Source organism: Neodiprion pinetum, chromosome 2 (assembly GCF_021155775.2).
Source record: "Neodiprion pinetum isolate iyNeoPine1 chromosome 2, iyNeoPine1.2, whole genome shotgun sequence".
In the NCBI taxonomy this organism is placed as follows: Eukaryota; Metazoa; Arthropoda; class Insecta; order Hymenoptera; family Diprionidae; genus Neodiprion; species Neodiprion pinetum.
The window spans coordinates 6,691,107-6,718,091 of record NC_060233.1 but is presented as its reverse complement, the minus strand read 5'-3'; the positions used below and the strand labels follow the sequence as shown (position 1 = coordinate 6,718,091).

Below are 26,985 nucleotides of genomic sequence, written 5' to 3'. Positions count from 1 at the left end.
AGTACGCCGATTATTTATTTCACGTTTCAATCAAATTTGAATTTGAATTTTATGACTTTTTAAACCCTTAACTCGCAGTCACCAGCGGGACGCTGTGGATACCAAACATGACGGATCCGTTTTGCTAGTGATTCTACTACATGCATCGAGTAAGCCATGGAGTAACTCCCGCGTGGCATCATCCCATTATTTCTACATACGAGAGGTCACCAATAGTGGCAAATGACAGCAAGTGACGGAAAGACGTCGATGAGAAAGTGATAACTGACAAGTGTTCGCGAACCTCCAAGAGTGCGACATGGCTTACGTTTCTCAAGGTAAACGATATATTGACAATTATCGAAAATAAATATTAAAATGTCAAAAACCCAAATATAACGTAAAAAATTTTATACCAATTCTCAGATGGATCTGTGCTCCAGACTGAACCCTGGCCGCGTAGACTGGTTTCATTTTTTTTGGGAATTTTCTACATGTTTTTCATGTTGTAAGTAATAATGACATTAAGCATCCTAAGAGCCCCCCTTTTTGAATAGAAAAAACACATCTAACCACTGCAAACGGATAATAGGTAGGCCCACTTTTGGAACGTTTGTGATATGATTATTAACAGGCCCGAGGAAACTGTTTCAAGTTAATTCGTCATTCTGATCCAACGGTAAACTTTTGATTGAAAAATAGAATTTTTTATAAATTACAAGTGTGTAACTTCCCTTGACAATATTTTGATCCAGCCAATACTCGAGGTTATGTTCTGCAGCTAGAACATGCTTTAATTTTGTTTATCAATCAAGAATTGCCCTATACCATTTATTACCAGCATGCAAAAAAAAGTTTATGTAGTACAGAACTCTTATTCATATTTTTATTACACACCTGCTATTAAAAACAGGTGTGCAAATAAATAAATAATTGCATCAAAAGAATCGCTGTCAAACCTGTTACATTCTTCAGAGGTATTGAAGAAAGCAAAATCCATTGACAGAATTTTGTGACCTCATACTTAGATTCACAATCCGATCACTGCCGATATAAATTAACAATTAAAGACAGTTAGGTACGTCCATCTCAAAATTTTGAATGTGATATAAATAGAAGAAGCTATTTCAATATATTTGGTTGGATACTTTCATTCTTTGAATGGTCACAAACTTTTAAGCCGACCAACAATGGATTCTTGTGGTACTATAGTTGGTTACTGATATAAATTTATATTATTAATTCTGAATGATACGAGTATAATTTCTCATGATGATAGAATTTATATATTTATAGTTTCAAGTCATTCGTCAGCCCTGTTTTAAACGCTGTTGGAACATCTGAGGATTCGTACAATCAGGGCACATACAGAAGGGACTACAGGCCTGGCTCAGGGTACATTACAGTATTTATTTAGCTTAAGACTTTCTATCGTTATTAAATTATGCTATGTACAGTATGCTTCAGTAAAATGAAATGGATGATGCAATTCAAAGTTAAGAAAAAAGAATTATACTTTTTGTAAATTATGTATGTATTCATGCCATGTTCGTACACCATAGTCGTGGTACTTTAACATCACTACTTCATGCACAAAAGCGTGTTATTAATCACTTTTATTGCAATGAATATTACTCTTATTACACCAGTTTAATGAAATTTAAGATGATCGATTGTATCAGTTGACTGTGATCTAGTGATTGACTTGTTTTTTTTATTGGCCATGTTTATACTGCATTGATCTGATACAGAACAGGATTAGACAATCAATGTAGGCAAAGCAGAGAATTTATTTTAGAATCTTCCACGTGATTGGTGAACTAGAACTCAATGCAGACAAAAATGACTATTTATTGTCACTCATTATCTGAATTAACAGAATTACACATTCATTTCGAACAAGATATGCATCAGAATTAATTTGTGCTAAGAGCAAGTTTGAGATTTTTTTTTGTATTTAGTCCACCACGTCCACCTTCGCGCAGACTTGGGAGACCAAATACAGGATCATCCAACATTTACACTCCGGGACCATGTGGTGGATGCGGTTGTGGATAAAATTGAGAGCTGAATTTCAACCATTCTTTTCAAGGCATTCACATTTCAAATCACTAAGTCAAATTAAAATCACATGATATGAAATGAGATGGTTGTAAGCTATCTGATGGAAGTAACTTGTTAAATTTCCTAAATCATATGAAAAATTTAAATACTAATATATTATGAATTATGAAACTAAATGAATACAGTATATTACAGGGAAAAATTTTTTTGTAAATAGAAAAAAAATTTCAAATACATCATTAACCAGAATGTGCTGTGAAATCAAAAGTACCCTGAGAATTCCCGTTTCCAGAACGATGTTTTCCATACTTCTAAAATTTACTCCACTTTCACTGAATGATTATATAGTCTTGCTAAGTTATGTTTGACGATACCGTTTCCAAAACCAAAAACATAAGCCATATACTTTTAAATGATGAAACCTTATAATAATGATATATTAAGAAAAAAACAATTCGTGACTCCAGTGATTATAATTCACTAACTAGTGATAAGGAATAAAATTTGTTCATTGCAAAAGCTGAATGGAATATTGATAATATTTAAGTTTTTAAATTTCTATGTTTGTGTGTGTTCCCCTGCAAGGCACAGCATTTTTCTAAAATGTGCAAAAAGTTGTTTCTGGTTTTTGTGTGTACTGAATGAGATTAATGTCGTGGAAGAATTTGAATGAAAGTATTGCACAGACTAGCAAAATTTATCTCATAAGCAGAAATGCAATTTCAACACCTATATTTCTAACTACAATTCGTGGGGAATGTGTTTCTTAAGATAAATCATTAATATACATCAATTTATAGTTTTTGTTCAATAAACAATGACCAGATGATATAGTTTTTCCATATCTTTTACAAATAATAATAATTTGTTCTTGAGGTTGTGAAACATATTTAAGAACAGAATCACTGTCATGACAAAACAATTTTATCTAGTTTTTTCACTGTTTTGTTTCCACGACGATGCCGTGTCCCAGATGATACCATCATGAGGGAGTATAGACTCAACGTAAGGATTGAATAAGGCAAAATACCACTTATGGCCAAAGACTTCAAGAATGTTTTGTTTAAACCCTAAGTTGTAAGAATAGTCTTTTTTGTTCTTCTCGTTGCAAACCAGTCCTTGAAAAATGAGATGAAAGTGGTAGACGCATAAAACACCCGTGAATAACATTCCGACGACCGATACAATGTACAATAGCAAATAAAATTGTTCGATAGATCCGTCGAAGCCAAAGACAAATATCGCGAGTGGAAATACAACCTTTATAATTGACAAAGGAAATTCAAATTGTATTTTACTCCAAATGAAAAAATTATTGAATATAAATGCATATGCAGTTGCGGCGAATAGATAAAAAATGAACATCAGAAAATATCTATGGTTGTAATGGCCCACGCAACAGCCGGTGAATATACAGTGATGATCACGTTTCAGAATGCAGGTATCGCATGTAGGGCAATGCCAGGAACGAGGCGGTGAAAGTGCCTCGCAAGAACTGCATAATCTCCAACCGTCTCGGGCTGTAGCTGCATTAACTGGTACTATTTTCCTCCTTGTACTTGTGTCGCAGAGTACAGTAAATGTAAAGTTACCCACTATATTTAACATCATATAATTTCCCATGAAAAAATGAATGAAATACGTAAGCGTTCCAAACTCGTAGAGGTCCGGTAAAACGATCCAAAGTTCAAACCAATAGATCAGAGGCACTATTACTAAAATAAATGTCATTGAACCAAAATCACTCAGGCTTCTGGGCCATATTTTTTTCCGTATAATCAGTGTCTCATTATGGGATACACGCATTGTAAATAAGGTTACTTTACGAATAACGTAAACAATTCACGTGTAAACAATCGCTCGAAATGTCTCGTCGACGCGTTTTAGCCGGCGTTAATGATTGGTTACTAGTCAGTAGTCACTACTACCTACGGTGGACGGAGTATGTTATAAACACATTTACACGTGGTGTGAATGGTGCAGGACGTCGTTGCCATACGTGGCCTACCACACTTCTATAGCCACACCTACTTTTGCAGGGCAGGTATCGGATTTTCGTCCGTACGAGGCGCTCATTCAGTGATTGCGAACAGCTGAAATAAAATTGACCGGGACGTGAGAATGACCGGATAATCTCGAAAATGAGACGCAGTGTCAGACCTCGTTCGTAACATCGAAGAAAGGCGAGGTTCGCGATTTTTCCCTTACTTTCCATTCACTCTTACGCATAGTCTGTTCGAGCACAATCAGTGAGCACAAGTCGTTGGAGAATTCTAACTTACGCCTGACGCTCCGGGAATCGGCAATTCGACTGCATAGTCCGGTTCGCGTTCTACTAGACTTCGCTAGAGTATGAAGTCTATATTTGGCACATTGACCGCATGCAGCTTGGCAGTACTGAGTGGTGCTGATTGGTCTAAACTAGTTGACTGACAGATTGAGATTGCTGTCGGGCAGAGTTCTGACTTGTCACGAATGGTTTGTGCCTATAAGAAAATGCCCCGATAATCTTCTGTTGCGGTTATGTTTTTTACTTTCTAACATAAAACGGAGCTGCGAATCTCGAAATTCGTTTGAAATAACTAAAAAAAATCTGATTACAAATTCCTTCTACGAAAATTTCGTAAACAATCCCTAACTCATACAGCCACGCCATTTCTAGTAGCTATTTACTAGAGAGATACTTATTAATCTACGTATAATAGTCATCAACGATACTAAGAAGTTGATTCGACGCTTTTAAAATGTATTTTGAGGGATGGACGGAAATTGTGTTTAATACAGTATCGGAATTTTTCCATATATTTATTTTGTTGAACAAAGTAAACCCATCATCGCGTGTAAGTGTAAAAAATTTCAAAAGCCTACTCAAATTTCCATTTGTTTCCGAACAGTCGATGCCGTCTTGACAATTGGCCCGGGAATATGCCTCAATCACCGATGATTAAAGTGTTGCTAGATTCTGGAGCTACCGGAAACCCTGCTGTATTAACGCTAGGGTCAACAAGAGAAAATAGCCATGGTAGATAGTCAACGATACTGGTGTGCATCGTCGAACTCCCAGGTACACATCCTGCTTTGAACGTTACGGGACTGTCGTATATTGCAGCAGTGTTTATCGCTGCTAGATTCCCGTTAATAAGGACAGGTCCTCCAGAATCCCCGCCACAAGCACTTTGTGGAGCTGACCCTACGCCCCGGGCGCACAATATTCTGTTCGGTATATTTTCAATGTTACAATTCGGGTTACCTCTGCAACGATTCGAACCAGCCTTGTGCTCGGCATTGCACACGTCCCAGGGCACAAGGACCGACTGTCCGCGAAAAAGAGTTTGGGGATATGCGTTGTATCCTATCTTTCCCCAGCCTACGATGGTGGCCGGGGTACCAGGAGGGTAACGGGTGCCTGGTGGGGTAAGTGTGATCGCTTTAAGTCCACCGCTGACCATGTCTTCCACGGTTCTTATAAGAGCGACGTCGAAGGCGTGCCGTCTCGGGTCATACTGGGGGTGGATCACGCATTGTGCAGCGTGTATCGGCGGTGGCTGACCACGCTGCGAATTCGAAGGGTATATTTCTATCGCCTGACATCTAGCCCTGACTATACAGTGACACGCAGTGACGATCCAGTAGTTGCTTATTATGCTGCCACCGCAGAGTATTCCGTTCGCGTTGAGTCTCACGAAAAATGGAAAATCTGCGGGATTGGCTTGCTGTCCATTTATGATGCGCCTGCCAGAATCGTTGTCACTGTACGGCGATGCGAGCACGGTTGACCTTGAGCTTCCATGGAGAAGAAGTAGTAACGGAACGCACGTCAGAATAGCGGAAAAAGTATTGAGCTTCATGATGATCGTGGGTCCGCAGCACTTTGTTTTCGATCCAGACTTACTCCCTGATTCATATACCGTGTGCAATCCACTTATCATTCAATCGTCGCAACTGTGTTGAGAAAATTACTTTCAGGTTCATTCGAATTTCATTACACTTGTTGTTCATAAGCTGCGCGATTCAATGGTGCCATTGCGAATTCGTCACACGTGATAAGCGTCAAGCCTCGATAGATCGATTATAGCCTGTTCAAATGAAAATTTACCGCAGGAGTGCTTTATACACTTGTCTCGAGAACAGTGTGATCTGAAATGTTTCTGATGAATTTGTTCAACTGCAATAAAAAAATTCTCATTCACTAATGTGGTTCAATCTTAAGAAGGGAATCCAGTGAAATGTCAATAATGTCGAGTTTTTTATTTTTTAAATAACTTTTCGCAGATGATTGCATTTTTTTCAGGACACATACTACCGTGATCTAGATTTTGTTCGAAGGAATTTTTGATCACATCTTTTTTAGTCATTTTAAAAACGAAAAACTCGATATTATCAAAATTTCACCGGGATACCCCGTTAACTCTTTCTACTTTATTTTATCCATTACTTTCGAATCATGACCGCGTGATTTAGACTTGCAACCTTATCTGCTATAGCCCACCACCATTCTTAAATATATGCGTTTTAATATTTCAGATTGGCCAAATTCGCTGCGTGTATATCTGTATTATTTACGGCATGAAAATGTAGCGTTGTCATCTTGAACTGATATTTTTCGCGATGATGTGAATACGGTTCTTTAATAATTCGTGTTTTCATTCCCAATTCATCAGTTTCGAGTGGTTGCAAGGTTTTTCATTCTGGTGATTATTTAATACCGCTTGAAGCGGAGAAATCTGTGTGTGATCATCTAAACTAAATCGATACTTGCCGTTGAATTAAAAATAATCATCTTTCATCCATCATTAAAGCGATCATGCTTCATCAATAATAAACAATCAAAGAATTATATGAACTGAAAAATTGCGAACAGACTGCGATATACAATTAATTGGTAAAAACTATGTACTAAAATTGACGGCTGAGCAAAAATCCTCTGAAAGTTTCGGAGCAACGTAAGATTGAACTTGAAACTCTTTTCAGCAGAATAGGTCTGCTGCTGCTGTAAAAAATAATAATAATAATTTATCATAGATATGAAGATTTATTTTATATATATTTGTCTGAAAGACGGTTCTATTATTTTATATTCTACGTTATTTATCAACGACATACTATCTGCCAATAAAAATCGATCACTCTTGTTAGATGTCTTCATCAGTAGATTGGTAACTCGCATATAAAACCAAACTGTGTACCGCAATTGATATCGTTAAGTCCGCCACTTTTGTGCAATGATCCGCAATTTTCGGCACCACCCGAATTGTCTGGTTGTCCATCTGCCCACTCGCCGAAACCAGCTTTCGCCAACGTCTGACCGTGAATGGTCACATATTGGCCTTCCCGATAAAGATCGTGAAATCCAATACTGGCAAAATCCGGATGAGGTGATCCAGTGATTGGAGATGATTTTTTGAACAACTCAGTGACTACTTTCGCTTCGGCTATGGAGTTGAGAATGGCCAAGTGACCACCCTCCTCTTCGCAAGTCATTCGTGCATCGTTCCAAGGAACAGCTCGCGTGTGAACTTTGTAACCGCCAATATTCGGCGTGTACCTGCGTACGTAAAACATTCAGAAAATTGAACGGGAGTTCCATAAAATTTGTCACGCGGAGTGTACTAGTGTACACTTAGAAGAAATATATACTCTGATCAACTATTGATAGTGAAGGCTTACGTGTAATCGTCTCTTTTGGCGAACGGTTGATTCCACTGCGGGTAGGCCGGTCTCGGCATATAACGTGAATCCCAACTGCAACCTATTCATAGGAAATATATACCTCTATGCATAACTACTAAGGAAAACCTGTGGATGATTACCGCGAGAGTTTAAATTAGAAAAAAAAATATATATAATACGAATTACAAACAATTGATTATAACAAATACACTACTTGAAACGATAACGAAAAACAATAATAATATTCTACTACAATAACTACATATATGTTATAATTACAAGATCAACCTTATACCACATCTGTTTTTAATTCTGGAACACAGATCTTTTCTTTGAAAAAAAAAAATAATCTAGATATAATCTTAGTAAACAATTAAGAGTTGAACATTTTCCGGTAAAATCGAACGTTCAAATTAAATGGGATGCATAAAATTGTCATGCCCATCTTCTGATACATTTGAGATCTTTCAATCGCTGTAATTCCGAGATCGTTGCGCGATTCTTTTTTAAACTGAAATGATGATTTATTTCGATATAAGCACACGTTACAAAAAGGATCAGGCAATGTTTCGTGTTTATCATTTGAATATAAAGTCCTGAAAATTTCAGATTTTTTGATCGAGCCGTTTGCTAGATTGTCGCCAGACTTGGTTGGGACAAATAGAGACAAAAGCTGACCGATAATTTTACAACAACGAGTTATTGGACATTGAAGGCACAAAAGCGCAAAGTTTCGTTGAAGTTAGGAAGTAATTTTCGATCGAAACCAATACTTTTCTTGTATCATCACAGACGGTAAAAATTACAAAAGTAATTGGGTTGGATTGTGAATTCTTATAATAGAAGATTGTGCATCAAGGAGCTAAAGTAGGTCTTTTTATGCCAAGCGTAAGTTTACGAAGTACAGTGCAAACCGAAGACGAATATTGCAAATACGCGTGGTGAGACTGTCGCACGATGCCTTACGATAACAAAAGTATGGCTCACAAATGAATTTATTTAACATGTAAGTAAATGATTACCCTTTCTTTCACGGGAAACACTTACCGAATGATGGTTGATAAAACCAGTTTATCGCAGAATGAGCGGCTGGTTGCTGTGCCGTTGTCAGTGTGGCATAGAACAATATTTGAATCACACTGAAGATAATTGCCATGGCTGACATTTATTGTAAGATATACCGAAAGCTTTACTAGTTTCGGCGTCTCATGTATTCCTCACAAAGTTAACTGTGGCCTGTTCTGTTTCGATGCCTCGGGATACTCAGTAACCAGTGACGTGTGTTTCATTCTATGTCATCATATTATTATCGCAAGGAAATGACTAATAACAATACCGCAATGTTTATTTATAACTGAAAATACTTTAGTTGTTCACCATTTCAGACCGTGAAACATTCAATACAATGTATCACTCAATGAGAGACTAATCTCATTTGTGCGCATGAAATGTTTCATTTGAATTCCAAAGTTTTATTTATGTATGATAGAGTTATTTTCTATTTTTGTACAATCATGTATAAAATTTACGCAATCTTCAAGCAGTACATCGGTGCAACTTTTCGATGACATAATCGATGTTATTCTTATCTGGACGTGACAGAGAAATTTTGCCACGATATTCGTACCAAACACCGCGAAACCTGAACATACATTTCCATTACGATCAAGTTGTAATTGTAAAACATTATACATATATCGCATGCGAATATTGATACGAAATTTACTTCCAAGTCTGAATAAAGACAGATTCAAGTGTTTTTCCATATATTTTGTATATATTCAATATTGTCAGTCACAAAATCCGTATAATAATTATAATAATAATTTTAATAAAAATTTAAAAACAGAAAACCTGAATAAAGACAGATTCAAGTGTTTTTCCATATATTTTAGTATATTCAATATTGTAGGTCACAGAACCCGTATAATAACTAAAATAGTAATTTGAACGGTAAAAAAATTGTTAAAAAAGCTTGAATAAACACAGATACAAGTGTTTTTCCATATATTTTAGTGTATTCAATATTTTAAGTCACAGAATCCGTATAATAATTAAAATAATAATTTGAACAACAGAAAACATAAAAAAAGCCTGAATAAAAACATATGCAAGTATTTTTCCATGTATTTTAGTATACTCAGTATATGGCAATTCTGTATGTCACAGAATTTGAATAATAATTGACAATTTTTTTAATTATTGTAATTTATTTATGAAGGTGACAAAGAGCTATGACACTAATGTGGACTTAGACCTAGATAAAGAACTACACATCTATCAATTGATAGTTTCCTCTTTAATTTATAAAAATTTTTAAATACAAGTAGTAAGTATACAAAATCAAATTTTTTTTATGCTTATTGTCAGATCTTAGTAAAAAAAAAAAAAAAACTTAAAACTTCAAAACGCTCGAAATTTTTAATTCGCTAATAAATCTGTTTTGGCACTAGACTTTCCTTGATGCCGATTTAACAGTAGGTATGTTTAAGAAAGTTTAATTCATATTATAAAATTTCTTATGCCATTTGGACTATCGGCAGCGATTATTTGTGCATATAAACTGCATGTAACACATACAGTTTTACAATTGAAGAGTATATATAATATGTTCTGTTGTCAGATAGGTAATCAAAGTCAATTCGATACTAAACGTCATAATAAATAATTATCATTATATGGGTGATGTTTGTAGTGCAGACAAATCTACATATACATCATGGACTCTACACCTAGAATAGGTGTTGTAATGCAATGTTGTAATCAAATTCTTTACCAATGAGGTGACGCACAGGCATATCCCAGGTCTCCACTACAGTGGTACTTCATGATAGTTTACCCATTGTGACTTAGCAATCCATAGAAATTACAAATGAACACGAAGTTACAACTTGTGCAGTCAAAAAATAGTCTGGCGATTATTCAGCATGTATGCGTGATGATGGATGATAGAAACTATGATTAGAAAGAGATTCACAGCTGTAAAGGAAGAATATTCACCAACTATTGCTGGGTATGCACTATTATAGATAGACTATCCGATGTGGGTTATACTTCGTCCTCTATTTCTTCTCACACTATGATGAGGAACTACTATTTTGAATATTCAGGCTGCATGTGCCGAAGAGACGTGCTACGTTGCGGAATAAATAAGAACGTAGTATTATATTTGAATCCGTTAAGTTACCTTTTCCTTCAAAAACACTGATTCTAAAGTATTTATTAGATGTTTTTATAAAATGTTTTACCATCAATCGGATAAAACAAAGTATCTGGGTAAAATGAAATATTACGAATGAACTCCGTGAATAGTATGGTTAGTTTTCAATTTTAGTGATTTGCAGAAAGAAAGTGATGATATGAAGCAGTCTCTAAATACAAATATACCCCTTCAATATTCATAGAAAAACATATGAATGGTAAAAAAAGGAATCGCAAAATACAGTCAAGAAATAACATTCACTCGATAGTATAGATGATATTAGTTGCCCTCGTAGCTTTGGGAAAAAGGGCAGCTATTATTGTAGCAAATCATAGTAATTCATGCTTTCGTTTGTTAGCAAGCTATTCAGACAAAGAGATTCAAACTCTGCACGAGCATCGTAGATGCGAGTTTCTCACTGTTGCTCGTTTTTTGAGCTCTAATCTTTGAACACATTTGTTTCCCGTTAAAAGTACAGTGTTTCAATTAACCAGGTATAAAGAAGCAACTTTGATTTTCATTTTTCGTCAAGCCATGGGGGCAAATTCTTTCGATTACCTATTAATTACATTATTTGTTATTTTTATACGTTCTTATTATTTGATTCAGGCTGCCAAGCTCCCTAAGCTATATCAAGTTACAGATCTATCATTTAAACACCACACTTGTTTACTGAAATATGAACGGCTATCAATGGCTGTCAATGTAACGTTTGATGAGAGTCTTGTTTTTAATAATCATGTCTGATATTTGCAAAACCAACTTTGCAGATGGAAAGAATCTCACACTTTACGGAGGACTAATATGAAATAATATGTATTTCAAAGAAACCACTTTCTCATAACTTGAATTACAATATGTAATGAGAAAGATTATTTGTGTGCAATAGACACCATTCTTTTTTTCATCGAATAGCATTATATTCCGCTGTCATTCACCAACCGAAAATATAGCAGGTTATTTTTTTTTCAAACTCGCACCCCCTGCTCAAATATTTGAGGCATCTGTTTCAGCCATAACAGTGTTTTATACTACCTAATTAGAGTGTTTTTGTGACATATGTGACGTAGCCTGAAAACTGTAAAAAAGGAAACAGATAAACAAACAAAGATAAATATTATACCCAAAATGCTAATACTAGATTATTAAGAGCGGTTTTCAGTTTACGAGATAACTTACTTTGTAATAATAAAGAAAAATTAAAACAACAATCTTGGTAGGCGCATTCCACTTTACCATCTAAGTAAAAAACAAAAAAAGATAAATGAATTAAGTTCGTTTAAAAATAAAAGGAAAATGACAACGTATCATGAATACCTATATAATTCAAGACACGAATTTAATTAGCTTTTGCCCAGGTGTAAATGAAAATAACTTCTAAAATAAAGAACTAATCTGATGAGGGAAAGAATGCAAAGGACATAAAGTGAGATGGCAAACACAACGAGTAGAGCCATTCGAGCATTTACACTGACTTCGGTTTCTTGGCTTCTGGATTGACAGCTGGCCACCTGCCTGCCGTTCGAAGAGGTGATTTGGTAGCGGTAGGTGGCCTGAGGTCAGGCTCAAGAGTGCCAACGTGACTTTTGCAATTCGATCTGGCCTTCCAAAGTTTTTGCCAGATAAATTACAAATAACTGACTGAGCGCTATGCCCAAAGCTATACCAGCTATAGCGTACAAGTTACGTTCTGCCCAACTCCGTACTCTCTCTATACAGCCATTAGTCCATACTTTCTTGCTCGCTTCTGGAAGTGTCAAGTTTTGTGCCTTGTAACCGCACATAATGTTTACCAATCCACTCTGAAATTTAAACCATTATTCAATAGTTACTGAGTTAAAGTACAGGTTAGTATTAGAAATTTTTAGGTGAGTTCCCACATCTTGTCGGAAAGTGAGCTGAAGTAGAACAACTCGAATCAGATTTATTTCTGGCTCTAAAATCGTCACTTCTGCACGATGTGCAAAATTGCATTGAAGATTGAAAATTTCTCATACGTAGTAAACAACGGCAGTGTTTCTACGTATGTAGCTAGGCACGTGGGTTTAACAATTTTCATTACTGCCCCCTCAATCGTCAACCCTCAACATGGGTTATCGTAAATAAATATCACACAAAATAGTAGGGATTTATTATGAACGTAGTTCAATCAATATTGTCTGAAATTCAGTAAATTTTAACAAAGCAAAACGCACTCACATTTTGCAAACTGAGTAAACAATTTTTTTTCATTGTTCTGTTACTTCAACGTTATTAATTGAAGAAATCTGACCTATTCAAAAGTGATTGGATTGTTGTACTTTTTCTAGGTAGCTTAAGACTGATAAAATTGACTTACAGAAATGTTGGTAGCATTCATACAACATGAAAATGGTACTCCACAGTTCTCAACACTCGGACTAGAACAGTTGAAGTACTCATTCTTTCCCCAATCCCGATAGCCCTCACCACTCAGGCCGCAACATTTAAACTGTAAGGCAAGGTGTAAAGATGAGATATCGTCGTTCAAGCGATAGCTATATTACATTTGTAATTTAGTGAATGCTGAAAAGGTTTGATTAATTTTACAACATTTACATAGTTAGAGATAAATAATTATTTAGAAGTTACCAGCAAACATTCGCTTGGCAAAATTTGCATGTGAAAAAATATTTTCTTACCTCTTTTTGTCCAAAATCTATGAAATTTTGCAGATCAGGGTCTTCACGGTAAGTTTGGATAATTTTATCAGTGAGTGAATCTTCTAACAACGACTGCAAGGTATGTGGGAATACAAAGCCTACGATTGCAACTCCCATCTCCAGTAAAAAGAAGACCAATAGACACAGCGAGTACTAGACGAAAATTAATTATTATTTAGCAACACTATTTTCGTTTTCAACTTAATTTTTTGCCAAAAGTAATAATAGAAAGAATATCCAATGTTAGTCACCAATTGTAAAAGTGGGACACATTCTTGACAATTAGTAGTACCAATAGCAGTCAACAATGCAACTCATAGCGCCAATATTCCATGATTAAAAATTCAGAAATCATGGGTAATTTACTAGGTGAAATATCATCATTCTTACATATTGAAAGGGATTTAAGCGCGAGTGACGCTATGGAGTGTCATGGTATGAACTGTGAACTAAAAGTGGGGCCAACTTTTGTTATCACTGAGCGTAGGCCTTAAGTCATCTCCCGATAATTACTTTTCGCTTTAGAACTAATTCATTACAACAAAATTAACATTTTCTCAACTGTTTGTAAATGTATACGCAACATATAATACAAATTTTTAATGATTAAATCATAAACAGGGGTTCCTCTGCTTACGCATTCAGATAATTTTTCAAAAATTAACATTGAGATATTTGTGATTACATCAAAGTGTACAAAAATAGCGAAAATCATTTGCAAGGGCATATTGCGTGTGCAAAGTTCAGAATATCAGTTAAATGACAACCATGGAAAAACGTAATTTTAATGTAGTATTATGATATATACTAACAAATTTAAGCAGGCAGGTATTTTCACGAAGCGCTCCAACGCAGCCTGCAAAGCTGACAACAAAGACAACTCCGCCGGCAATCACCATAACCAGTGAGATATTCAAAACGACATCATACACATTTTCCACTCTCACAGAACCAGTCGCCTGCCATTTGTCCACAAACGCGTAAAGGCCAACGCCTATCAGCAAACCGCCAAATAGCTGGATAAGATTAAAAGTTACACCGCTCATTAGATATGATTATTTAATGCTAAGTGTTGATTAACAAAGGATGACTAATGGGCAAGATATTTTTTATTTCACTAGACAAAATCCAAAAAAATATCTGAAAGGTGTCAAAAACAGAATGTCAAAAATGTTGTTTTGAAGAAATGGGAAGTATAAAAACCAATTTTTAGTCAACTAAATGAGAGAAAACTTTGTTGGCGAAATTCTGCTTACAGTACACTGTAGAAACATTTTTGTAGAATTTTAGTATAACTGCCTTCGAACCGATCGTATGATGGTGCGTAAATATGTGTAAAAATAACAAGATTGGGGGTTGTCAGTTTGGTCAGAAATTCAATATTAAAAAAAATATCGATTTTCTGGTCATAAAGGGTGGGATAAAATTTTATACTAAATCTAAATTGTTAAATTTTAATATTCTTTTGCAAAGTTCTTAGAATTACTTGTATATACGTAGGAATGGTGAACTAGTGAATACTCGTACGGGATTAAAGATTTAAAAAAAAAACAACGTACCCAAAATACGAAGTTCAGCAGGAAAATCATGTATTTCACGCACGAACTTACGTACGTGAAATTATTTGTACGTCGACGATTATTCATCGTGAGTTAAAAATTGTCTGGGAAATGATCTTGCTTTGTTTCTTCCTAGAAACCCGATGATATGTCCGTCAAACACCCCACCTTAAAGCACATACACTCACAATTTATGAATACTAAACATCTTCGAGTTCTACCTTCACAGCTATTCGTGTCGATGATTGCAATACCGCTTTATTCATTAAACAAAACTGTAAATAATTCCTTATCTAACCACAATACGGAATGAACAAGTATCAGTGGATGTATTTTTGACAGCTAGATCGTCCTGCACCATTGTGGTCCATATCCACAGTTCCTTGATTAACGCCTGAAACCAAACAGATTACTCTAGAGTTCTGTCGTCCTTAGATTCTGGACACTGATTCTACATAGAGTTTTCTGGCAGTAGTAACATATAAAATCCATCAGGTAGCGTATAACTTCCCTGAATTTGATTCCAACGGCAAGGTGTGTGTGAGCTAGGCGTCCCTATTAAAAATGATTACAGCCTATGATTATATCTTTAATTAAATCACATTAAAAAAAAACGCGAATCATCAGATATAATAGACAAAAAATAATATAGTCAACTGTATATGATTTTTTATCTAGTGCATTTGCTAATTCATGATTTTGTAATTTATTATATGATTTTTTATAAATTTTTTCAAATTCACAAGATAAATCGTGTAATAAATTACATGTTGATTTCGGTCACAACATCTTGAGATTTATTAGATAAACAATTATGACTAGAAATCATGCAGAAAACGCTCTCGAAACTTAAGAATTTGCATTGAAATTTTGTATACTTTAACACGTTTCAATACGATTTTCTGTATTAATCCATCCTAATCTACATGTATGTATATAATTTTAGCCAAAGAAGGTTTTCTTATTTAACTTTGCTTATACGTAGTTCAAAGCGTCTATTTCGAATGATTCCGAATGTGATCAAAAAATAGTCGAATCTTATGCCTTCCGTGATTGTGAATAATGACAAATATGCTGGAAGGAATAAAAAAATTTGTGGTTCAGAGCGTCGGATTCGTGCACACTTGAGGACCTTTGAGGAACGCTATCTCATCATACCGCACCTGGCAAGCGGCAGCCAGAAGCTGAACATTCCAATTTTTGCCTCACAGAAAAATAAAAGTGTCACCGTATCCCTTTTGCCATACCACCAAAGGGAAAGGTTTAGTTCACATAACGTAACTTCATCATAATTTATTTAAGAAAAGCGGATGAGCTACAGCGTTCGTACAAAGTCAGAGGTTTCTTTTTTTTTTATACACGGGTTTTCGCCCGTAGATAATTGAATTAATAAGTATTATCCCTTCTTGTTAAAAAATTAAAAATATAATGGTACAATGTACATTCTACATATATATGGTATTATCAGATTTATTATTGGCGCTGCATTAGACTAAAACTTTTAAGTATTGTACCATAAGGGTGCAAGCCACCGTCATTTTTCGTGTGATGCTGCCTAGAAGAGCATAACATCTTATTAAATAAAATTTTTATTATTTTATCTGGTATTCTCCATTTTTACGATTCCGCTTGAGCCAGAAGATCATCACGTAAGAAAAAAGCTTTGTAATGATGAAAAAATCATTCTCGCAACAGGATTAGGCTGTGTATAACAGATAGGTTGATAGGTAAAAAAATGTGTTTGATCCTAGAGGCGTAACTCCCTGAGAAGCATCAAATATAAAGGTTACAAAAAATTTTCTGACTGAATTAACATAAGGAATAACTCAATTATTTGCAATAATGCTTATTGGTGCTAACTTATAATCATCACTATTAACTTTCAATCTACTACCAAAAATTATTGCTTGTGCCTTAAAAGCATTTAATTTGGAACAATTAAGTTCACGCCAATTGACAAATTCATTATTCAACATATCGACATGTTGGTTTACTTTTAATGGATAACAAGATAAATATACAATCAAATCGTCTGCATGGAATATAATGACGTATTTTTACGATATCAAAGTTTGTGGCAGCAAATCAACCGTGTATGAATATCGTAAACCGCAAGTTGAAATTTTTTTTTTAAATATTTCGAATTTAAATACATTACGTATCTCGCTTGAATCTTATTCAAAAGGCTTTAATAAGGTTCTACCTTCGGTTCGAATGCGATTTGAGCAAAAAGATTTTGCCATGGGTGTTGCCAGGAATTGTAAAAATGCGCTTGAAAATTGCAATACCATAGATCAGTGAAGATCGATTAAACCAGCGGCTGTTATGGTGAAAATACCTCAAATCTAACAGCGTGAAAGTTATTGTTTTCTTACAGGGTATGTTTTTCACGGAACTGCCGGGGTTCGAACATCTGCCGCACAGACAGATGAAAAGATTTCTACCCAAACTTTGTAGCCGAGGGGCGCCGGCGGTCCGGTTAGTCGAATCATTATTTACCCGTTGCCTCAGCTCAGCTCGCATCGCTGGACGGGATGATTTCGACTCGCATGCCGGCCGGTGCGGGTAGATGGTCCTCCTGGCTGCAGCCTGAAGCTGACTGCGAGTGCCGGCCCTAACTATACCCTGTGGTGCAGGGAAATACTACGGAGGGGGCGAGGGTGGTTGCCGGGGGCCGTTCGACGCGTGGCGCGCGCGTGCGCTCGTCTTTACTTATTGCAGAGGCTACGTGCCAAAGCTACCAAAAGCTAGGACTACGGAGAGAATACACTTAGGAGGGCTAACTTTGATTGGGCAGCTGGAAGGCCAGAATAAGTAATGTCTACGTGTACACAAACGTTTTTCAATCAATTATAAAACTCTATGAACATTGGTTGTAGGTTCCAAAGAGCTAACCGTTTTCTGTACAAAGACTGCCACAGCTGCAACCATATAACGAAGAGAATCTATTCAGGGGGGCTAATTTTCATGGGGCAGCAAATATATTTGAATCAACTGAGAAAAATCTGTAAACATGGATCATGGAAAGATTTATTCTGAAGACGCGAATTATTTATTACAGTAATACCTCGAAGGGCGGGAATCAACTCATCTAAATTTAATTTGAATTCAGATTTACACGAATGAAGAATCGTATTGAAGTTAGTCACGTTGGTGCTACGATTCATGATATAAGGAAGAACCGTTACTTCGCTATTTTCGAATTGTCTGAAGTTCAGTAGACAGTAATAAAACAAAAGACACTGATGTTTCGCATTCTTAGTTCCTTAAAAATTATTGTGAAATTAAGAAACTAGTGATATTTTCCCCAATGGTCTGTTACGATCACGTTACTAACTTCAACCTCGTGAATGAGGGCAGTTGTTCGATTTTGATCGAGGAGAAAATCAGTCACGAGTAAGGTGCTTTACTCGTTAACCTGATTGAAAATAAAACGGTATATCTGAAGAGTGAACTTTCAACTAATGGTAAGAAAAATAAGTTGGGTATCTATTCATTCGTAGGTGAATAAATTCTTTATTTAGAGTTAATTGTCCTCGGTAAGTGGTTCAATCAAGTACGAGCATATCCGTTGTACATTTCGGTATACCTGCAATCTGTGGCGGCGATGGCAGGCCGCAGGAGTTAGGGATCGAGATAAAACAGGTCTGTGATGCGGAATGGGGTTCTTAGCGAGGTGGGGATGATACTTTGGTACGGAGGATACCGGGACGCCCGGTGTTGTGGAACACCTGCTCCGTGGAGCTCCACGGAGCCGTAACGGCGCGGGTCCTTTGTCCAGCCGCTAATATAAGCTCTCCCTCGGCTATAGCGGTGTCAGTATGCCCATGGCGTTCAGGGTTTCAATTTACCATCCATTCGAATGAGAATATACGAAACACAGCTCGTACTTGATGAAATAATTGTATCGCGGTTGTAAACATTCGCCAATCAGAAATACCTGCAGAGTTCGCGAAAATTGTTGTATCATCACATTTTAACGGTATGTGGAGAACAACGGAGTGGTTGGTTCTAGTTTTAGTGCTGATGTTTGTAACAATTGGCAAAACAGCTAGTGAAGATCTTACGATGACGGTTAAGTTTTTGCAAGAACAAGTGGAGGCGCTTTTAAGTCATCGGCAAGAAGAGTATAATGCTTTGGAAAGTAGCCTGAAGCGTGCCATTGAGAAAAACACGGAATTGATTGTGCTGAAAAACGAAGTAAAACAGTTGAGGTATGCATCAAATAATTACTACAAGTAGGAGCTTAATTTAGGGTCAAACGTCGGGCTGTAAAATTATTCGAAACTACAGTGTACGTCCGACTGAATGCTTGTAAGTTGGTTCATCACTGTTGATGAATTTATCTGACCCTACAGAAACCGGTAGCATATTAGCTTGAACTAAAAGTTGAGCAATACCAGTATTGATGATTTTTCACTATTATTTATCGGATAAAGTTAATTACATTTTAGATTGAAAAATATGATATTAGAATTGTTTTTCTCAAAAACTCAGCTATTTTATCTTTCGCGCGAACATCTCGCGTGCCATTAATCAAAATGTAGGACGGGGGTTGGCTTTTAGATGACGTATTTAAACAGTTCCATTACCCCCCAACCACTGGAAACGGTTTTCGATAAGACATTGGGAAACAAATTCTGGAGGGTTGTCAATTTTTACATGATGTATTGTATATGTCTACGAAGATGATGAGAAATGACATCGCATTCTTGTGCATCGATCATAATTAGTCAGCCGCTTAATTTAGCAATAACGATTGTATGCCGAGTATATGGATGTATAACATTTACGAATTGGATTCACAAATTGATGTTCATTTTGCCGCTTCTACTTGCTGACTTTGACAAATTCATTCAGAGCGTCGATTGTGATCGAGTTATAACCATTGCACTAGATAATACACGCCGTACAAAAATATTTAAGAGGAGTCAAAATGTTTATGATACATATTTTTACAAAGTATGTTTTATACTTTTTTTCATTGAATTCACCACTTTTACGCTACCTTTCCAATTGATCTTACAAAAGGAGTACATCGTAATGCATGAAATACATAATGAACGTTTCCGCAGGAAGGAAGTGACGCTACTTCGCGGTGGAAGTGGCAACGAAGCGAAGAACGAAAAGTTAAGGGTGCGCTGGTTGGGGAGCGCTGTTACTGAATTACAAGCCGAAGTTGCTGAAGTACTTCGAACGAGAAATGCTAGCGAGGAACTTGCCGAGCGTTCCAGGATGCGTAGCGAATTGACTCTTCTTCGTGGTGACGTAGCCGAAGTCGGTCGCGGGATCCGAAGCCTCGGAGTAAGGATCACGCGTATCGAGGCGACCCTGGGCACGATGCGGGTGGATATCGGGACGGTCAAAGAACGATCCACTCAGATTTCGCGATCGTGCGCCGAAGTCGTTAGTCAGGTAAACCTATAATCTTATAACAAATCGATGCATCCTATAATTTTCAACACATCAGAAGCTGGATGGATGCGTAAAAACGATATTTTTATGCTCGTTAGAATCCCTCATTCCGTTTTGGGGATATCTTGAAAAATCACAGATATGACGCATAAGAATAATAATTTTTACAATCAACAATGTGTAATTAGATGATTTTATAATTGAAAACTATAAAATTCAGTTACTGTATCGAGCAGTGTAATCTTTAAATCTTTACTTAGAAGTCAGCGAGCATTATTATATACGATCCGATCCACTTGAAAGTTGTACAGAATTGAATCCTTGCGATCCGCAACGCGACAAGTTGTTCTTCTAATTTCGTTTGATTCCCCCACCCCCCCCCCCCCCCCGTGGGCGGCTGTGACCAACTCACGTTATTTGCCAGAGTACAGAGGCCGTATTTACATGAGGGCAGAGTACACCTGCCGGGCAGCAGGCACTGGCAGCCGGCCCGTTCGATTCTTTCTTTTGTATTTTTCGTTTTGGCGGGTAGCAGCTGCCGCAACATGGTTCCCCTTTTCTCCCTGCCCTACGTTCCATTCCGATGCTCGACCTGCCCATACCCCCGTTGCACCTTTCCAACTTGCAGGAACGATGCGTGGTACGAACGCATTCCCTCCTCCTGCCCCTCGGTCCGGCTCACTCTCAACTGCACCTGGCGTGTAGCCAGCCGTATCCCATCGCTCGTCATCTGCTTAATTTACTTGCGTCGAAGCACACAGCTATGGGGTAAAACCTTTGGCGATTGCTTATCTAGTTACTTCGGCTTGCGAGGAACTCTTCGGCCCCTATTTTACACCGATGATATACCTAACAAAAAATCTGTAGGCGCTAGCGGTGTCGCGGAATCAAAACCAACATTGCACTTTTATGCCTGCGATCATTACTGCGCTATATACTGACTCCATTACTTTCACTAATTATCGTGCGTGTACTGCACTTTTTCAGAGGTACAGGTAAACTCTTGCATTCACTCTGGTAAAATTTTCTCTCCGAAATTTGCAAAACTCATTGACAGCATTTCAGACAAATTTTTTGAAAATAATCACGTTCGTTTTGCGGAAATTTAATTGACAGACTTTAAGCAATATTTTCTCTCTGAAACATGCTCCGGTTTTCTCTGAAGAAATATTCGAAAGTCTTTGTGGAAATTTGTGGTGTCTTCATGAAATCCTGTAACAATCTTGGTTAATATTTTATTAATACGTAGGCAGGGTGTTTTACTAAAAAATCAACTCATTTGTTAAAATCGGTCCCAGCAAAGTTTAACAAAATATCAAGCGTCAGACGCGAATTTCTCGCTTACCTACGGGATGTGCCATATGCCATATGGTGAATAGTGGGATGCCAAGTGGGTTATACCTCCACTCCACAGACGGATCGAGCATTTGACTTCCCGGTAATTTCACGGTGTATCCCCTCACTCGAGCCACCCTGCACTCCGAATTTAATTGGGTTCACTCTAGACCCACGTCCTCGGAAATGCCAATAATGATTGTGCCTATGTATAGACAAATAATTATGACCATCCGTCAATAACGTGTTTTTGAATCGTCAGTATGTTCTAATGAATATTTATTTTTTTTCGTTGCAGATGTCAAGTGTCCAGATTGAAATGAAATCCTTGAAATGCCGACCTGAGATATCCATGCACTACAAGGATAACCCATCTCTTCAGCACAATAATATTTACAACGAGATCAGAAGACAACACATCAATCACCACACGCGACACAGCCTTTTACGAGCGTCATCGAATCGTTACATAGAAGAGCGATTGATGAATCTTGAGCGTAAGATTTCAATGGTCTCTCGGAAACGCGGACTCGTTGAGAAACGTGTTATATACGAAAATCAAGATTATCTAACAAAGCGTTTAACTGCTTTAGAAACCGTTCAGCACAGTTTTTCAAAACAGCTGTTTAACATATCGCGAGAAGTAACGGCTGTCTCTAAGGTACGGGAATCGATGGTGGAACTGTTCGAATCTATCCAAGCAATCGAAGACAAAGTTGACACGAATCAACCGGACATGAAACGAGAAATCGCACGATTGGACGTCAACGCGGCGAGGAAAGCAGCAGAACTTTCTCTTACGCGTGAGGAACTTGGGAATTTACGTCGAATGGTGCAAGCTCTGAGCGTAAGTGCTTCTAAACTCCAAGAGAAGAGCGACCAGCAACAGGAAATGATTGGGAATATCAACATCACTTTGGCGACTCTGGATTTGACCCAGTCTTTGGATACGGCGACCAACATCACTCACGAATTAGAGCACGTTGAAGACCAATACAGACTGATAGTCGATGCTCTTCCTGGAAACTGCAACGACAGAGATGGACTTACTCTTTTTGCACCAGGTCCAGGTGCGCCGTTGCTCGCGTCTTGTAATAAAGGATGGTTAGTCGTAGCACGACGAATCGACGGAATGGTCGAATTCGATAGATCTTGGAACGATTACGCAGCAGGATTCGGATCGCCGGTCAATGAATTCTGGGTGGGAAATGAAGCGCTGCACCGACTGACAAGAGATAACTGCACACGATTGAGGATTGACCTCGTTGACATCTATGGCGGGCACTGGAGGGCGGAATACGAATCGTTCAGGGTTGACTCCGATGAGGCCAACTACAGGCTCCATGTTTCAGGCTACTCAGGAAATGCTACAGACGCATTGTCCTACCAGAATGGAATGGCTTTTAGTGCGAAGGACCGCGACTTGGATATAAGCTCAACGGACTGCGCTGCCAATTATCACGGCGGTTGGTGGTTCAGTCATTGTCAGCACGCTAATCTCAATGGTAGATATTCTCTAGGACTCACGTGGTTTCAGTCACCCACTAACGAGTGGATGGCTGTTGCATCCTCGGAAATGTCCATACAACGTAAACAAGAATGTTGATACGTCAAGATATTCGGAGGCTGTTTTCTGCACGGAAAAAAATACGAAGTCATTCATATTGAACCATGTCAGGGTTTAATTAATATTACTACTGCATCTAATCGTAGCAAAAGACACTGCAATCGATACAACACAAAACACGTTTTTTTCAATACTTTAGTAGTAGGAGTTTACTGGATTCAATCAGTCAGCAAATGATGATTCTCACCGCGCTCGAGAGATTGTTTGCTTTGAGTAATTATTGCGACACATCGTGCCTAAAGAATTTTTTCACTACCACTAATAAGTACTCTAAATTGGCATTCTCTATATTTATAGTTTCATCAAATGCCATTTGATTGTATCCCAATGCTTTACCAAAGAGATGAATATAGTAAAATAACAATGTATATAAATTTTATATATTATAATTTAGGGATGTTACATATATTAACTATCAGTTATATCTATCATGAGTATTAGACACATTATAGTGGACATGGTACAGATCATGCTCTTCATTTATATTACAAATTGTACGAAATGCTAATTACACTTTTGCGTATTCACTGAATTATGAAGATGGATTTGAAAAAATTAATTCAAAAATTACTCTATTATGCAGAATTTATGTGAATAGTACAAATATCTGTTTATAAATTATAATCTTAAGTTCAACCAATAAAATAAAGACTTTTAATTTATTTACTCCTACTGATATTCAATTACAATCATGTTCAAGTGCGAAGTTTGATAGGAATGAATGGTTGTTTCGATCATTCGTTTCAGTATTAACGACAAATGACATAGCGAGAGAGATATTTGTAAGACTTGCAAGTATAGTTAAAGCATTAACGAATATAAAATTCCACCTCATTAATGGTTGATGCTAAATTACTAAATATCACAATTACTCAACTTAAGCAACACAAACTTTTAATTACGTTAAAATGAGATATGTGGCTATAATTTTGAAGAATCAATAAATCCAACAGAATGCTTAGTTTTGCACTTTCTTTCGTGAACGAACAAACTTCCCGAATTTCCATATGCAGAGCCGCACATCTTACAGATGAACGGTTTTTCTCCCGTATGAATGAAAGTGTGCTCTTTGAGATACTTATGGCGCCTAAACGATTTGCCACAAGTATCGCAGTGATAATTAGCTTCACCCGTGTGCGACCTTAAATGGTACTTCAATCCATTCGCCGAAGCAAAAGCAGCACTACATATGTGACAAATGTAATGTTTGTCACCTGTATGAGTTCGCTCGTGTCTTTTTTTGTAGCTGGGAATGGTGAAGCTTTTACTACAGAATTTACATTTGTAAGGTTTATTACCAGCGTGTGATTTCAAGTGAAATCGTAGTCCGGATTTGGAAGCAAAAGTTCGGCTGCACATATCACATAAATATTGTTTATCTGTGTTTATTAAAGGACCCTTACCATGTACCCTTAAATGAAAGTTTAGTTTTACTCGTTCTTTGAACGGCATACCACACACTTCGCATTTAAAATCCATAGCATCATTATGCTTTGTCATATGTTCACTTAATTTTTCACTATTATTGAACGTTTTATTGCAGACTTTACACATCACGATTTCGCTTTTCAAATGTGCCTCAGTATGCTTTAGTAATGCTTTCTTAGAAACGTAAACTTTTTGACACAAATTGCAGTCAAATTTTTCCTTTTCTTTTGGCTGTTTCACACTCTTGCCCGTCAAGACTTTATCAGCATGGATTCGTACACGTCGCGTTTTAACTTTTGTATTATCCTTGCGCAAATTACAGTCCTCAACTTCTAGACTATTGCTTGAACGTATTCCATTCGCGACGCAGCCGAATTTTTTGCTATCTTCATCATCATCATAATCATCATTAGCATCATCAGCAGCGATATCGCTGTATATCATCTCCAGTGAAACAGGCGTTACGTTTACCTTACATATTTCCTTTTGATGTATGTCAAAGAAAGAATTTGTCGAAAGCAATGGGTTACCTTCAATATTATCATCCGTCTGAATGCCGATATCCTATAAGTGATTGTAGATTGGTGAAGGAAGAAACATCTAATAATATAATGTTGATACATGCAGTGGACCTAGGCAGAATGTTTATGCGAGGCGAAGGGAATACCTTGTATGTATTTTCTTTAAACGATATCAAGAAAACCAAATTCACGCACATTTGTCAAGATTCGTTCACTTCGTGAAAAATTAAGAAATATCCGAAGGATTTGAAAAGAGTGCATTGAATGTTAATGCCACAGGAATTGACCTATTTGAATTACATTACAATTTGATACACTCAACTCGTTACATGGCATATCGCGATAGTGAGAAAATTAAGAAGTCCAATATGTTTAATTCTTAGAATCCAATATTATGCTATGGCAGATATTTTAGGGAAATAAAAATATTCACTGTAAAATGTTTACGAAGAATTGTTGTAAAGATTGGTATATTTTGTGAAAATAATTTCAAACAGATGATATTCAAAATTATGCAAATAATTGTATAATTGCCGAAAGTTCTCAGACGTTATTTCACAAACATATTCTTACCTTAAGTGCTTCGAAAATTGAATGAGATGTTTGCTTGGGTGAGAAAATTTTGTAATATTCCCTTAGTTTTAGATCAGAATGTTCGCACTGCGATTTAAACTCATCAATAGATGTCAATTTATCTTTACAACAATTACATATCATTTTAGGCAATGCATCATTCTCCGTTATCTGGAATTAATAAGTAAGTTTGATCATTTATTGCTATGATAGCCTGGTCCTTAATGAACATTGCTACATTATTTGAATTTACTGACCTCTATAGAACAATAATTTTGAATTTTTAATTGTAGCTCCGATGTGCATTTGCTCGCATAAAATATTGGAATCAAATTGGGCTCATCGCAAAGGCATAACCTACACACCATATCCATTCCGATAATCAAGTCAGTGATAAGTGAATATCAACGATGAAATATCAAGCATGACTTATTATTTGTTGGAACTGACAATGAGGCGAGCTTATACACAAATAAATGTTTGACATGCATCATGTCAATACTGACTAAGGGGTATTCAATTGTTGTAAATCTTGACCTACCGTGACCTGACCACTGAGACTGTGTGTTTATACTTGGAACATTTGAACGATTGACCAATCATCATGGTGAAACGTGGTTTAACAGCAGAAATCCCCTAGGTGGTTGAAGTTTGATGTTTGATACCGCGCATGCGTCGAGCGCTCGGTGTAAAATATAAATATGATGTATAAAATGGATCACCAATTCGATTTTATGCAACAAAATCATCAAAAGTAAAAAAATAGCGAAACAACTGTTCATTCCCTACATTTTCTGGAAGTTTTCATTAGCTGGCAGCCGTGAGAGCGAGAACGACCTCATTTTAGAGAGAGATAGATGCGTTGGCTTGCGAACGTGATTTCATCGGTGTATTCCGTTAGATCCGACCAATGAAATCACAGATTTGTGTT

At 36.9% G+C, this 26,985-nt stretch overlaps 7 protein-coding genes across 11 annotated transcripts; 2 read left to right on the top strand and 5 right to left on the bottom strand.

Moving 5' to 3' along the window:
• Positions 1–63: 63 nt before the first annotated feature.
• Positions 64–2,292, top strand: LOC124213434 (uncharacterized). Its single transcript, XM_046614788.2, has 4 exons — positions 64–317; positions 406–487; positions 1,276–1,374; positions 1,941–2,292. The coding sequence occupies exons 1-4, from the start codon at positions 299–301 to the stop codon at positions 2,035–2,037; spliced, it is 297 nt and encodes a 98-aa protein (XP_046470744.1). The 5' UTR covers positions 64–298; the 3' UTR covers positions 2,038–2,292.
• Positions 1,243–4,379, bottom strand: LOC124213432 (probable palmitoyltransferase ZDHHC24). Its single transcript, XM_046614786.2, has 2 exons — positions 4,326–4,379; positions 1,243–4,136 (listed from the first exon to the last, which is right to left on the bottom strand). The coding sequence occupies exon 2, from the start codon at positions 3,847–3,849 to the stop codon at positions 2,968–2,970; it is 882 nt and encodes a 293-aa protein (XP_046470742.1). The 5' UTR covers positions 3,850–4,136; positions 4,326–4,379; the 3' UTR covers positions 1,243–2,967.
• A 389-nt stretch (positions 4,380–4,768) lies between these two features.
• On the bottom strand, positions 4,769–6,987 carry LOC124211502 (serine protease 1-like). The gene has a single exon (XM_046610613.2). It carries the CDS (start codon positions 5,970–5,972, stop codon positions 4,974–4,976), a length of 999 nt encoding a protein of 332 aa, XP_046466569.1. The 5' UTR covers positions 5,973–6,987; the 3' UTR covers positions 4,769–4,973.
• A 68-nt stretch (positions 6,988–7,055) lies between these two features.
• On the bottom strand, positions 7,056–8,993 carry LOC124211504 (hemolymph lipopolysaccharide-binding protein-like). The gene is made up of 3 exons (XM_046610617.2): positions 8,761–8,993; positions 7,711–7,792; positions 7,056–7,588 (listed from the first exon to the last, which is right to left on the bottom strand). Exons 1-3 carry the CDS (start codon positions 8,876–8,878, stop codon positions 7,189–7,191), a joined length of 600 nt encoding a protein of 199 aa, XP_046466573.1. The 5' UTR covers positions 8,879–8,993; the 3' UTR covers positions 7,056–7,188.
• Positions 8,994–9,993: 1,000 nt separating this feature from the next.
• On the bottom strand, positions 9,994–15,543 carry LOC124211503 (tetraspanin-33). Of its 5 annotated transcripts, XR_011176346.1 has the most exons (7): positions 15,156–15,543; positions 14,409–14,612; positions 13,576–13,749; positions 13,254–13,385; positions 12,391–12,717; positions 12,095–12,154; positions 9,994–11,993 (listed from the first exon to the last, which is right to left on the bottom strand). XR_011176346.1 is itself a non-coding variant. In XM_069133404.1 (5 exons), the coding sequence occupies exons 1-5, from the start codon at positions 15,240–15,242 to the stop codon at positions 12,481–12,483; spliced, it is 834 nt and encodes a 277-aa protein (XP_068989505.1). In that variant the 5' UTR covers positions 15,243–15,543; the 3' UTR covers positions 9,994–12,480. The 5 variants fall into 5 exon arrangements, 1 of the variants encoding a protein (XP_068989505.1); XR_011176345.1 differs by having other exon boundaries at positions 12,095–12,717; XR_011176344.1 differs by having other exon boundaries at positions 9,994–12,154.
• A 3,555-nt stretch (positions 15,544–19,098) lies between these two features.
• LOC124211962 (protein scabrous) lies at positions 19,099–23,908 on the top strand. Its single transcript, XM_046611567.2, has 3 exons — positions 19,099–19,369; positions 20,231–20,570; positions 22,204–23,908. The coding sequence occupies exons 1-3, from the start codon at positions 19,140–19,142 to the stop codon at positions 23,509–23,511; spliced, it is 1,878 nt and encodes a 625-aa protein (XP_046467523.1). The 5' UTR covers positions 19,099–19,139; the 3' UTR covers positions 23,512–23,908.
• On the bottom strand, positions 23,903–26,627 carry LOC124211964 (zinc finger protein OZF). The gene is made up of 3 exons (XM_046611568.1): positions 26,312–26,627; positions 26,055–26,225; positions 23,903–25,524 (listed from the first exon to the last, which is right to left on the bottom strand). Exons 1-3 carry the CDS (start codon positions 26,426–26,428, stop codon positions 24,454–24,456), a joined length of 1,359 nt encoding a protein of 452 aa, XP_046467524.1. The 5' UTR covers positions 26,429–26,627; the 3' UTR covers positions 23,903–24,453.
• Between the last annotated feature and the right edge of the window lie 358 nt (positions 26,628–26,985).